Source organism: Alosa sapidissima, chromosome 6 (genome assembly GCF_018492685.1).
Source record: "Alosa sapidissima isolate fAloSap1 chromosome 6, fAloSap1.pri, whole genome shotgun sequence".
In the NCBI taxonomy this organism is placed as follows: domain Eukaryota; kingdom Metazoa; phylum Chordata; class Actinopteri; order Clupeiformes; family Clupeidae; genus Alosa; species Alosa sapidissima.
In genome coordinates, this window is record NC_055962.1 from 5,029,564 (window position 1) to 5,043,563 (window position 14,000).

Genomic DNA, 14,000 nt, shown 5'->3' on the forward strand with positions numbered 1-14,000 from the left:
GACCAAGGTCATATGTGCCATTATAAATTAATCTCAAACTAGGGCTTTGCCTGATTAGTTCCTTAAATAATTTTGGCTCTGATCTGAATCTGTCCCATGGTTTCTAAGTTCCCATGAGAAAACCAAACACAGGCAGCACCACAGAGGCTGTTGACTGTGGTTATGTAAAGGCTTTCATTTGGGAAACGAAGCCACTTTCCCATCGGAATACCACTGGAATTATAGAGAGTGGTACCGTGGTAGCCTACTTGAGACATTTATCCGTAAATGTAGGGGTTGGTGGCTTTCTTCATTAAGATATTTAAATTTTTCAAATATTTTCCTTGCAGGTTTGATGGTGCTAGTTAAATTTCTTGAATTGCTTTAATATAAAGATTAGCTGCCATAGGGAGGCTACTACTTAGGCTACTCTGTCTAAAAGAGACGGCCTCAGTTTTTTTGCCTTGTTTTGGGTGCACATAGCGGCCAGATAGCGGCTCTGGCAACATACACGAGTGGGAGGCTGACCCAAAACTGTAATCTGATCCGCCCGCCCCCTCCACTGTTTGCTCTCTAAACTTATCGTAGCAAATCATGCGTACAGTCTGAATCTAGACATCAACGCTAGAGCGTGTTTCAGGTTGTCAGTGGCACCAGACCACTGTTCGGTAGCAATGAGATAACCTACGGTAGATCTGAACTCCAGACTCTCTTTTAAAACTTCTTAGTTACAATACTGCACAGTCAAAAGCGATGGAACCTGTAACAAAGTGGTCTCCAACACAAGTTGTCGACTGGATGAGAGGTAAGAAACGACTCACAGTAGCCCAACGCTATACAAGCTAAACGTTGAGGAAAGTTTTGTTTATTCTATCATGGTAATATTAAGATAAAAAAATTGACTTGTTGTGATGCCATCCTAACATGTGTGATCTATTTAGTTTTCGTGTCTGGTTGGTAACATTATTTTTGTACTCTATATCCTACTGCTAGCTGATAATTCAAATAGGCCTATGCGTTTTAACTGTGGCATTTCAAAAGGCTAAACATTAAACAACAGCAAAGCTAAACTTAATTTTAGTTGAGCTGATTAGTGACTGAAATATGAGCTCAAAATCGTGTTTTATTTATTTCGGATTTACTTACTGTGAATATAGTGTTTACAAACGCCACTGCTTAATGTCACGCTAATGCTTCAAAAAGGTACGATGGATGGATGGATTTGTGTTTACTGTGGGAAGTTTGCACGTGCGCTAGGCCAGTAACTCATTAGTAGTAGTATTGCGCTCATAAATGCCGGTGTTTAGTTAAATAATTGAATGCCTTTGGAAAACGTTCAATATTTGTGTTTTTTGTATTTTGTTTAAAAAAGGCGTTGCTTTCATGATTAAGACTATGCAATATCAGTGTTTTATAGTGATGGTGGATTTACTGTAGTCCCCAAAGCAGTTTAAAATTCAGCTTTTAATGCCAAGCATTACTTGATGCATAGATAATCTCCTAAACCGCTTCATTCCGCTCATATGTTTTTATAAATTAATCTCCACACTTCTCTTTTTTTGGTGACCATGGCAATGGATTTGTAAGACCCCCCTTAACCTTGTTCCTGTCACCCACACAAAAGAAATTCCACAAATTCCCCCAGTATTCAATGCCCAAAGGGACTTCTTTCGGACTGTTAAAAATCCCCTTACATAGTCAAGGAAATGAGATCATAAGCCAAAGCTAAAAATGAGTTGTGGTCAGAGTTGTGATGAATATGATGGAATCAATGCATGCAGTAGGCTAATAATGGTTATTTATCCTATCTTATCTGATGGACATGGAGGAATATGTCACGCTCTAAAAAAGGTTCCAACTTTGATCTTGCAAATTGAATACAGATTTTGTTTAAAAACAAAAAAAAGTCATCCCGTGACAGTTTAGCCTTCTGTCAAACAGAGAAGCACAGAGAAACTGCAAGATTTGTAAGTTATCTCACAGCAGCAGTAGCCTGCAACTGCAACTTATGGGACTTCCTTGCATTACTAATATACTGCTTCTTGGACCTACATCTTCCCCGCCAAGGGTCATCTGTCCACATAATGGCAATGAGACATGACCTATTAATGGTTCAATGCATTAATGCAAGTTGAATGTTGGACTACCAGTGAAACCCTGGACAATGGCGATTACTGAGAGGTTATTGTGCTTTTTTGATTGGGAATTGTCTAGGAAAGGGTTAGTGTTTGGGGGGGGGGGGGGATACAACCACAGACTTAAAGAGTGATTTGTTGTACAAGCTTAAACCAAACTATTGGCAGCAGTGACCATCATAAGTTTTGTTCCTGCTATAGGTCAGTTCCCATTTTCTCTAATGAAGTAAATGGATAACAGATAGGCTGCGCAGATTCCCTTGTGTCATCAGGCCTCCCAAATGAAATGGTTTGAATGGTTGCTTAAGGTCTCGAAGGCCAGTAAGGCCGATGGATGCTGTCTGCCGAGTTGCCACTGTGCCATAATCCTCTGCTTTTGTAAACGAGACAATGAGTCATGAAGCCGCGGCACCAGACAATAGAGGGGTTAGCAGAACTGCAGCCAGAAGGGTGTGCAGAATGCTGGCTAAGAGCTCCACGGGTCGTGCACATTGATGGTCTTTTAAAAAAAGACCAGGCTCACTCTTTATCTCTGATGTAGGTGATAAGTAATTAATCAATAAGTAGCCTAATCGAGTTCTAATGGGTTGAATTGAACAACTTTACGATGTAGCATGTGATCAATTTTAGGTATATATGTAGATATCAGCAGATATATATGTAGATATCAGCCTTTGTGATTGTTGTGTTTGGAGCGCAAAATATTATTGCTAGTTTCAGATGAGTGCTAGTTTCAGATGAGCAGCTTTGTGTTTACACTGTTGTAACAGTGGGGAATAAAGTTGTTTATGGTGTTTAGCATTATGGGCTTCCGTATCTAAAAAGCTTTCATTAAGCTTGTATCACTCTCTCCCTGCCACCAAGCATGGGGCCAAGCATTACACCATTGGTTCTCTAAGTGCATTTGTAGCCACATTAAGTGGATTAGAAACTTCTCTTCGCTGACCTTTGTTGTAAGCTATGTAAATGGCATCATAAATAAATTCCTGTTGCACATTCGCGCCTATCCCCCACTGCATTATAAACACAAGGGGAGTGGTTCCTGCAAATGTGAACCACATGCTTTGTTTGGAAACAGTCCGTTTTAACTGTCTCTCTCTCTCTCTGGGCAGTTAATGTGTAAACCTGAGTTATCAGAGACGTAGTTGAGAACCAGAAAGGTTGATGCTGAGGACTGTGGCAGAGCAGCTATGGAGCTCCTGTCAGGGCAAGTCTGCATTTTTTCAAATGACAGGTGCTGTTATGCCGTCCTGCAGCCATGCAGCTCAGATCCAAAGCGCTGTATGCGTGGAAGTATGCAACTTTGATCGGGTGCTTTGAACACTACATGGGCTGTTGGATTGAGAATTTGTTACAGTTAGCTGAAACTGTTTGAGTTAGTGTTGGGGTTTTTTTTCCCCACAAAGTAATTGAAGCTGCTGTGTTCCGGCCTTCCTAGACATGTGTGAACAGCCTTTTGAATAGGCTAAACATTACCACTTTTATTAGGAAAGAAGTGAACACTTAATCAGTGAAGGTAGAGAAGCAATGTGTTCTTTCCCCAGCCCTCAGTGCAGTCATTGTTCTGCGGTTATCAGAGGGACTGAAGTCTCGGTCAGTCAGCTCTCAGTGTTGTCTTCTGCGGCTCCCCGTCTTTCTGAGTCACCAGGTGTCCCGGCTCACTCAGTCAGCTTATCAGCGGCAGGCTATCTGTCTGTCCCCTCTTCCCGTCCACACACACACACACACACACACACACACACACACACACACTTCCACTCCCTCCGCCTCTCCCAACACACAGCACCTGTTCCAAACATCACCTGCCTTTTGTCACAACAGCCTTGAGTTATGACAGGTCTTCCACGCTTGCATGGTTCCCTTGCATGGCTGGAAAATGATCAAGCCGCCACCAACCAATGTTTTGGAAGAGTTTTTTTTATTAAGGAGGTTTCTGGGCTTGGTACACAGCTGTTTTCTGAGAAGACATTAAATGTTAGTGAAAGAGGAGATAAACCAGGCAATATTGCTGTCGGCAGTTCAGAGGATAGAAGTCCCCCTCCGGTTGTTTTTGTTTCCTGTTACCTGGGCTAGGAAATTTATGTAACACCCAGGAGCAGGAACCAAACTAATCGGGGGAATCAGCTGGTTCCCAGTACAGGGCGAAACCAAGTAAAATACCGGCTGCTAGAGAAGTGCTGTTAGCTTGGACCAGGCATGTCCTCTCTCTCTCCCTCTCTCTCTCTCTCTCTCTCTCTCTCTCTCTCTCTCTCTCTTCTCTCTCTCTCTCCTCTCTCTCTCTCTCCTCTCTCTCTCTCTCTCCTCTCCTCTCTCTCTCTCTCTCTCCAGTTCAGAGATGTGAGAAGCTGTACAGGAGCCAAAAAAAGTTTGTTCGTTTCATCTTTGGATCATTTCACTATCTTCGATCATACGTAATATCTACCCATGGTGGGACTGATGGTTTGCTGTGTTATTGTTTCAGAGATATTTATTTTATTATGAACTTTTCTCATGAATTAACTTTTTAGAAGGTTATGAAACTGGACACAACTTCATTGGGAAGAGAGGATGTTACAGAGGTGTTATGTCACTTCTGGATTTATCCCAGAATACACACACATGTAGAGCTAGTGAAAACTGCCCAGTAGCTGATTGCGGAGAAGGTTTGTTTGGAAATACCGACTGAAAGAATTGTTCATTTTTGGTCGAGGAAATCCTCTTTCCCCACCAAGCTGTTCCTGTGTGATAATGCACCTCTCTCTCTCTCTCTCTCTCTCTCTCTCTCTCTCTCTCTCTCTCTCTCTCTCTCTCTCTCTCTCTCTCTCTCGCTGTCTCTCTCGGTTCCTCAGTTCCTCGGTTCCTCCGGGCCAGCCCTGTGAAATAAGATTGATGTGTTGCCAAGAAGAGAATAAGAGAAAGGGTGGGAAGTGAATGCTTTGAATGCTTTTCAATCGACCCTTCCTCTCCAGTCCACTGTCCCTGGCTGGGTTTGTGTTCAACAGGGTGGAGTAAACATTCCCTTTGTTGACCCCCTTATCCCCACCTCTAGCCACCCCCGCAGCTCTGGAATGCCGGTCCAGGCCAAACTCCACTCATTCTTGGCCCTGGACAAGCGGGGCACGTGCCTGTTTGACGGACAGAGCCGGCCTGCTCAACTTTAAGCTCAGGCTGTTTGCTTTGCGCTCGAGCTGTCTGCCTGGGGGGACACCGCGTCAGCGCTTTCTCTTCTTGCACACAGCCCACGCGCGGCCCAGCCCGCAGGCAACTGCTGCCAACGCCGCTAACGCCACCGCTGCTGTTGCTGTCGCACCATCAGATGTCTGTGTAGTGATCAGAGACTATCTGGGAGGTCTGGGATGGTGGTGGCACATGGCAGCATAACTCACTTGTGCTTTAAAAGCAGACTTGACTGTCATTGTTGCCAAACATTGAGTAATGCTCCAAGTGGAATTAAAGGTGACTTTATAAACACCTCTTGCCTATTTATAGCCTATTTTATATACTGTACACAGTCAATTTTCTTATTGACATGAGATCTACAGTAAACCACTGTCCTGGGTGGAGTCATCAGAAGCAGTCTAACGACATTGCTAATTGAGAAAAAACATTATCTCAATCATGGAGCATCAGGTTCTCATTTGTCCACAGGACTATGGTAGTACGGATTTGGCACATGTTTGCTTTTCCAGTATATTATTTCAGTTTGTATAGTTTTAGGGAAGACTGGCAATAACAGCTGACATCATTAATCTTCTAAAAAGGGTTTTCACAGGCAGAGAAGAACCGATTTAGATCACTGCAGCCCATGCAAGGAAGCGGTCCATGGGTGGCCAGCAGTTAAAATAAGCAAGGTCTACATCAGTGAGGATATGTACATTTATTTGTGTGGGGATTAGTAGTGAGGATATTTTGAATGTTGCTTGTTTTTGTGCCTCTGACCAATGATTAACTGAGCTTAGTGGGTGTGGGTGGGGTGGGGTTGGACTGTGGTAATTCCCATAGTTCACTGACTGCACCGAAACTCTTGTGGTAGTTTATGAAACTTACCTTGGCAATATAAGAGTGAGAGAGAGAAGAGCCTGTGAAAGTTTACTGTGAAGTGCAGCATATATCAGTATTCTTAATCCATGTCTGCTATGCTTTACCCCACCAGTTTTGTTTTTTAATGTCATGTAAAGAAAAGTAGATAGTATTTTTTGATGCATCATGTTCAGCTATTTAGGTTGTAGAACACCATGTAATGTTTTTGGTGTTCTTAAGTTTCCTTTTTACAGTTCAGATTTGAAGGCCGTGTTAACTCAGTCTTTTTACAGCTGTCATGCAGAGCCCATCCGTGTCCATTGGCAAAATCAACGGAATGTAAGAAAAGTCAGGGGGAGCGCTCACTGTAGACTGGCAGTGGAGAATCAGGTCTCAGCTGTAGGAGGAGTCTTGAAAGACTCTAAATTGAATGGCGAGAAAAGGACCGTATTGTCGTACCCCTTTCCCCCCCCAAGGTTCATCTGGTGTTAATGCTAAAGGCAGATCCAGTGCAATTGCCCTTTTGTGTGATGTGACTTCCAGGCAGTGAAGGAGAAAGAGACTGTGTGTATGTAGAGAGAGAGAGAGAGAGAGAGAGAGAGAGAGAGAAGTAAGAGTGGCTGAGAGACAAGAGAGTGAGTGATTGAGGGAGACAACAACAGTACTCTTTAATTTAGTGACAAAACTTCAGTAAAGCAGGGCCCCTCTAATGGAACGCCTTTTGAGCACGTGAGAGGCCGCGGTGGCATTAGTGGGAGACTGTGGGAGCCATTTGGAGTCTGATCAACAGGCTTTTGGTGGATTTACTCCTTGTTGTAACGTGTGAAACATGATGTTCAGCAATACTCCGCTTCAAGAAATACTCAAGAGAGTTAAGAGACTGTAGGCATGAGTTAAGGTCATTAGCATGTGAGGTATATTTCTTGATGTAAATCAAGTGTTTATAGTTTAATACCGCCAATGAAGCTCTCACGTGGCTACTAATCTTTAGCCTGCTTCAATGCTTGCATGCTCTCTTTTGAATTCTAAATGGAGGAAGTAACAACTTGCACCAATATAGCTGTCTTTTTAATAGGTGAAACTGATAGCTTCTCTCTTCTGGGCCTTCTGTGTAAATATTTAATGGGTGTGGACAGGTGTGTTTTGCAACGGGGTTAACTCGCGTAAAACCTCATGTCTCTGTTGCGAGGTTTCTCTCACGGCTTTTTTTCTTGCTCCTCGTTACTGTCCCGAGGAGTGAAGATGTGACACCTTGAGAAGTTTTGCTTCACTTTCTTCACTTGACACACTTTGAAGTCAAAGCCAAATGTCAGTGTGTGCCAGACCAGAGATACTGTAGGAGCCATTCAAAACTTGTAGCATTAAGCTAACTAACACAAAAATACTTGTAATAACCTCTAACATGTGTAGTTTAGGAAAACAGATGTAGGTATTTGTCTTAAGCTGATTGGTTGGTCTGTGACATCGTCCATCTTCAGTGCAGTGTATAGATGGAGACAAGCACCCAGATCAGGTGTCAGAAACCGGAGCCCTGTACGCTAGTTAGCCATTCATGACCCTCACACCAACACAGCCGCCGTTTGAACCGCAATGGCCCAGCAAATGTGAACATCAATCAAGTGTCCAGAGCACTAATTACCTTGCTCACACTTATTACCAACCTATTGATATATGTGTTTTTTCACAGCTTAAAAGCAGCACGGTCATTGTATTTTTATAGGTGTCTATAAGGTACTCAGTTGCATAGACATAAGTCATTTTATTGTGACAAGGCTGTTATCGTTTACTGATGGTATCTCCATACCCTGCATGCAATTGCTTGTGAATGTGGTGCTGCTGTTGCTCCTGGCAGCTGTTGTGTCATAGAGGGCCTTGACGGGGCACAGTTGACCTTTGACCCCATTTCAGCAGAAAGCCTTTGATTTTTAGGGGCTGTGTCTGCCCCCCACAAAGTCAGTCCTTTTCAGACTGTTGTCGCTGCAACAGTGGTCAAAGAGGCTATGTGGCCCCATCCTCCGACCACAAACACAAGCATAGTTTCTAGAAGCAATGTCTGTGGGTTGCGTTGACAATGAAAAAGGGTGGGGAGGGTGTTTGTGTTTTTTAGACTTTTATGTTTAGTCTCACTTGTACTGTAATTACTGATGAAATATAACAGATTTCATTGGGGTAGATAGGCTACTGGAGCTTTGTCTCATTACAGGGTTGGTGCGTTAATCCTTTAACACATCACAGCAAGAACAACAGTTTGTTAGTAGCTTTTGTTTGTTTTCGTTCGAACTGATCAAACAGAAAAGAGGCAGCGGCAGCAGCAGTGTAGCGGTGATTTGCCTCAGCAAACACGTCGCACAGGCGGCTCTCTCATTATCCACCGCTCCAGAGCGACTGACCCCCGCGGCAAACGAGCGGGCCATCTGTCACCTCGCTGGCCGAATAAACACAGGCCTGACCGGTGCCTGGTGTGACAACGGCGGCAGTTGTTTTCTTTCTCGGTCCTTCCCAAGCTCTTTATTTCACCGCTTTTGCAAACGGCAGTGCCAGTTGCTCAGCCGCTCCGTTCTCCAGGCTGGAATTGCCACCAACTGTTTTAGAAACCCACAAGTGGCCTCAAACTTGACATACCCACAAGATTGACTGAGCTAATATACACTTCCCCTGGGCTATATTTGCCCTATTTGTCATAACATTATTAACCAAAAATAATTGAGAATTTGCAGTGCAGTGATGTCCAGCCTTCTCATGTGCGGACGATCTGAGCCCATCCCATGCAGGCATTGCTCTCTCTGTTCTTCTCCAGTGCGGCCGCTGGAGCCTTCAGCAGCGGTGTCCTGCTCAGCTGACTCCCACAGGAGGCGCAGTGCTGTCCTGACACATGCTGTTGAGTCTGACATTTTCAGGCCAAAGCAAACAAAAGTGTTCTGTTGACTCAGTTCCTCAGTGCCCGACTGCAATTGGCCCCCGTCGGTTTGAAAGATCCGGCAGCCTGGTGGACTCGCCCTCAAGTGAAGCGCTGAGGCATGACAGCTCTGCGTACCTTGACTTGTTCTGAGGATCTGCCCTGGGCCGGCGCTGCAGTCCGAAAGGTGCTGTGCTATCTTGGAGGCCGTGGAGCTGGACGCACTCGTGGCCAGAGCAAACAGAGCGTGTTGACTCAGACCCTGTGTTTACACCAACACTCGCATAGGGTGTGAGGAGCCCAAACCCACACTCTCTTGTAGCCTCTGAAAGAAACCCTTTGTCTAACCCCACCTATATCCCTCCTTCTCTCTCTCTCTCTCTCTCTCTCCTCTCTCTCTTTCTTCTCTCTTCCCTATTCCCTGTCTCTCTCTCTCTCTCGCTCCTTCTCTCTCTCTCTTTCTTCTCTTTTCCCTATTCCCTCTCTCTCTCTCTCTCTCTCTCTCTCTCTCTGTCTCAGGGTTGGATGACGGTCTTCAGCAGTACGTGCAGAACTTTGAGCGAGAGAAGATGGACGGCGAGCAGCTGCTGAAGGTGTCCCATCAGGACCTGGAGGAGCTGGGCGTGACGCGCATCGGCCACCAGGAGCTCTTTCTGGAGGCCGTGGACCTGCTCTGCGCCTTAGTGAGTGATGCCCTCTCATTGGCTGTCAACAAGTACCTGAAGATGAGTGCTTTAGTTGTACCAAAACGTAAGAAATACAATGTGTGTGAGTCTAAATGTCTGTGGGCGGCTCTAAGGCTTCAAGTCGTTATAAAAGTGATTATAGTATCCACCTTTTTCCTAAAAACACCAGCCTACATGCACTGGCTGCACAAAATAAGGAGGTAAGAATTTTCGGTGAGCACACATTTTGGTACAACTGAACCAATCCTCTTTAGGTGCTTGTTAACAGCGATGTCAACAAACAGGAAACTGGTTTGCCGATTTCAAGTAAGCTAGTGCAGAGCCCATAGTATGGAATCATGACAAAGGTTTTTAACACAGTATGCCAGTAGCGTTGCCACGGCCCTTTTTAAGTTAAAAATCCATTCAAATTCAGCTACAGTTACAACAGATTTGAAACAAAACATTGCTAACCGTCGAAAACCAGTGACTGTTGAGTTGACATTCCTTGTTAACTTGTTGTGTCAGTTCACGAGTATCAGTCAAATATTGACACTGAAGTGTTTATGTCTGGAGTTTCAGTTAGGGAAGTGGAGGGAAGTCGTATGTGTGTTTTCAATTAACATTAGGAAAAATGGTAGCTCAACTGAACTTCTTAACCTAACCATCAGGCCTTGGGTGCTGGAGAATTGGAGAATCTAGAAGCAAGATTTTATTTTCAAAAGGAAATTTTTCATTATTCACTATTTTCAGAAAGTATGTAGGTCAGTTGCTAAATACACATTCTGTTAGTCCTCGACCAGATTTGTTATTTTCACCCCAAACAGGAGTTTGAACCCTACTACCTTCTTCTCCTGGGTGAATCATGCCCCTTTGGAATTGGTCCAGTGTTTCAGGGCAAGCTCTCACAAGGTCGTCATGTTCCACAGCACTAAATCATCAAATAGCCGATAACAGTCTTAGGTCTGGGGGACCATGCCAGCTGATTTTTGTAAGCTTGTGGAGGGGAAACTTCCAAGAGTTGCTAACACTTGAGGATGGATCTGGTAGGCTAGCTTACATACAAAGTGTAACTAATTTAAAGAATTTAGTCAGTGTCATTAGAAAAATCTTGAATGATGTGTAAAATCTACAGTTGATCTTAAAAAGGCCTTGTAATGATGAGGATAATTCCTCTCTCCACCGGGACATGTGCTGACTACTGATGCTATCGTCGAATGAAAATAACCAAACTCAGATCTCCGTCTGATGGTCGGACATCACACATAAATCTGCCTTTTCATTGCAACTGTGCTGACTTTCATCACTCACCGTGTTATCGGGCAAGATCTTTGGAAATGGCCATGTAATGGCGCTGGGGAGAGCCTGTCTCCGGAGGCCTGGAATGATGATTGCGGTGGATGTAATCGGGAGCGAGGAGCGAGACCGACCTGCGTGGCCCCAAGGAGCGTGCTCGGGACACGAGAGGAAGCTGGCAGAGAACAGGAAGGCAGGGATTATGGAGGAATGTCCGCTCAGCTGTCTCTCTCTCTCTCTCTCTGTCTCTCTCTCTCTCCCTCTCTTTCTCTCTCTCTCTCTCTCTCTCTCTCTCTCTCTCTCTCTCTCTCTCTCTCTCTCTCTCTCTCTCTCTCTCTCTCTCCTTGTCCCGGAATCCATTCAGTTCTGGTTGCTCTGCAGATGGCCTTTGAGCAGGAAGTCCGCATCATACATTTCCTTGACCGGATCTTTCACTGTGGCGGATCTGTTCCGTAACATTAAGTGCAGCGCTCTCGCTCTCGCTCTCGCTCTCGCTCTCTCTCTCTCTCTCTGTATCTGTCTCTCACACACAGTCTCCTTCACAGTTTCACACTTCCACTCACTGTCTTTGTGCTGCTGCTCTATAGAAACCACATGGCTGTCAGTGGAATTGTCTGGATCATCACATAGCGGAGCACATACTGCTGCCTCTCATTAATCCCAGGCCTGAAGGGCGGCCTTGTTGTTGTTTTGCCGTGTGCTGCTGTGCTGTTTTGTGTTTTTCCTCACAGAATAGGGCTGCAGTCTGCCCATTTTTATATGAGAGTGTTAATGAGTATAATAAGTGCCTTCCTCCCACATTCTGAAGCCTCTTTCGGTGTAAAAGGTTGGGGGGGGGGGGGGGGGGGGGGGGGCGCCTGACACAGCACAGTGTGTGAGTGGACAAACAGTGGCCGCCCGCGACTGGGCTCTTGACTGTCTGACATGTGAAAACAACTGAGCCCACGCTGCTGCCACGTCGGGAGCTTGGACACCGAATGTCCCGCGGCGATGTGTGGTCCCTGACGACGAGGGGGCCCCAGGGTCCTCTGGTGACACGGCACACTGCACATGTCCCTCGTTTACAGCCCACATTCCGTCCGTGGCTATCTGACGTCTGCGGTTGCAGAGAGAGAGACAGAGAGAGAGAGAGAGAGAGCGGGGAGAGAGAGAGATCGGGAGAGAGGGAGGGTGGGAGGAATGTTTCTCCCTGGAGTGTTTGCTCTCGGAGGAGCCACAAAGTGCTGTGTTAGCGCTGGAACCTGTTGTGTTCACACCCACTGCGCACTCGGTAGCGTAATCCTGACCTGGGATCAGCGGTGCACTCACTGTGGGTTCCTGTGCAGATTGTCGGCGATGAGAGGTGGACACGCAGAGGAAACGGGCAGGAGGGAGTGGGAGGAAGGACCAAGGTGGTGCACCCTGAAACAGGCATCATGTGAGGCCATAGAGGAAGGCAGTATGGGGTTTTTTGTGTTGGACTGGGGTTTCTCTCTCTCTCTCTCTCTCTCTCTCTCTCTCTCTCTCTCTCTCTCTCTCTCTCTCTCTCTCCCTTGCTCGTGCTCTCACTCACTCTCTCTGGGTAGAACATTCTGGAAGATATCTCCTGGAGAGCAGGAAACAGATGTGACCCACCCACCTGTCCGAGAACACCCACCCATTCTTTCCCCCACTGTTCACCACACACACACACACACACACACACACACAAAATGGATACATACTTTGGCACGCACATATGCATTTTCACACACAGAGACAAATAGATACATGTCCGCACACACACAATAACCATACAATGTACACACAGCCCCAGACACGCTGCATTCACCCAGACTGACACAAATCCTTCGAAACACATATATGCACACACACACATATGCACACACATACAGGCAAACATACACACACACATACACACAAACACACGTAAACACACAACCGGGGAAAGCACAGGAAAGCTGGTACCAGCATTGTTCAAGCTGTTTCCGTCCGCTCATGTGAGATGATTCACTCCAGGCTCTTCCCTGAAGTCCACTTTATTATTAATTTACCCCAGCCTCAATCAGTGGGCATGTGCAATGACGGCCTTTCTCTGTGTTGTTTGTTGGTGTGTATCTATGTTCTGTCTGTGTGTATGGAAATTGATGTGACTTTGTATGCATTAACACACATCTCTGTCCTATCTCTGTCCTGGTGTTGTCTCTTGGTTCTGTTCTGAGCTGGTAGATATAGATGAGGTCATGGGTTCATTTCCCAGGGTGCATGTACTGAGAAATGAAGACCTTAATGATACTGTAGAATTGCCTTGGGGAAAAGCATTTTCCTAAATGAGTAGTGTAGGTACTGTGTGTGTTTGTGTGTGTGTGTGTGTGTGTGTGTGTGTGTGTGTGTGTCTGTCTGTATGTCTGTCTGTCATTACAGCCGTCATGGTGGAATATTTGTCAATCCATCATCCCACCCCTCTCGTCACCAGCTCTCCACTCAGCCCCGCGCGGCCCGGAATCGACTGCAGATGTCATACGCCCAGAGGCTCGACGCAATAACACACACAACATCTGTTGCTGAAGTGTGTGTGTGTGTGTGTGTGTGTGTGTGTGTGTGTGTGTGTGTGTGTGTGTGTGTGTGTATACTTGGCACAGTGTGTGTTTTGTGTTTATACGTGCATACTTGTTGGTATCTAGGGGTGTTTTTTTGGATTTAATGTATGTACCCGTGCGTGCGTGCGTGCGTGCGCTTGTGACAGTACAGAGGTCCTCATCACCAGTGCTTTGTTGTCGCCAGAGGCCATGTCTCCCCAGCAGAGGGGCGGTGTGTTTGTGTGTGTGTGTCGTTTGTCTAATCCCCTGCTGACAGGCCTGTGGTACCAGAACGCATTCCCTCATATCGCTGCACTGTCAGAGGGGCTTTCGCCTGACACGCGTAAATAACACGATCGCTCCAAAACCATCCCACGCAGAGCCACTCATGGCACACGCGTTGGCCTCACACCGCGTGGAAAAGACCATCACAAACTAGCACACACACACACACACACACACATACACACAT

The 14,000-nt window shown here is 45.8% G+C and overlaps 1 protein-coding gene across 3 annotated transcripts in view; it reads left to right on the forward strand.

Annotated features, from left to right (window-relative positions):
* Positions 1–519: 519 nt before the first annotated feature.
* cnksr3 (cnksr family member 3) overlaps positions 520–14,000 on the forward strand; it is a 37,232-nt gene continuing 23,751 nt past the window's right edge. For 2 of the 3 annotated variants that reach the window (XR_006032379.1, XM_042095277.1), the window contains exons 1-2: positions 521–784; positions 9,529–9,692. Coding sequence is in view for 2 of the 3 variants with exons in the window: in XM_042095277.1 (XP_041951211.1) it covers positions 733–784; positions 9,529–9,692 (216 nt within the window). In the remaining variant the exon portion in view is untranslated. Of the gene's footprint in view, positions 785–4,942; positions 5,014–9,528; positions 9,693–14,000 lie in introns of all 3 variants that reach the window. The other variant, XM_042095278.1, reaches the window with a different exon arrangement.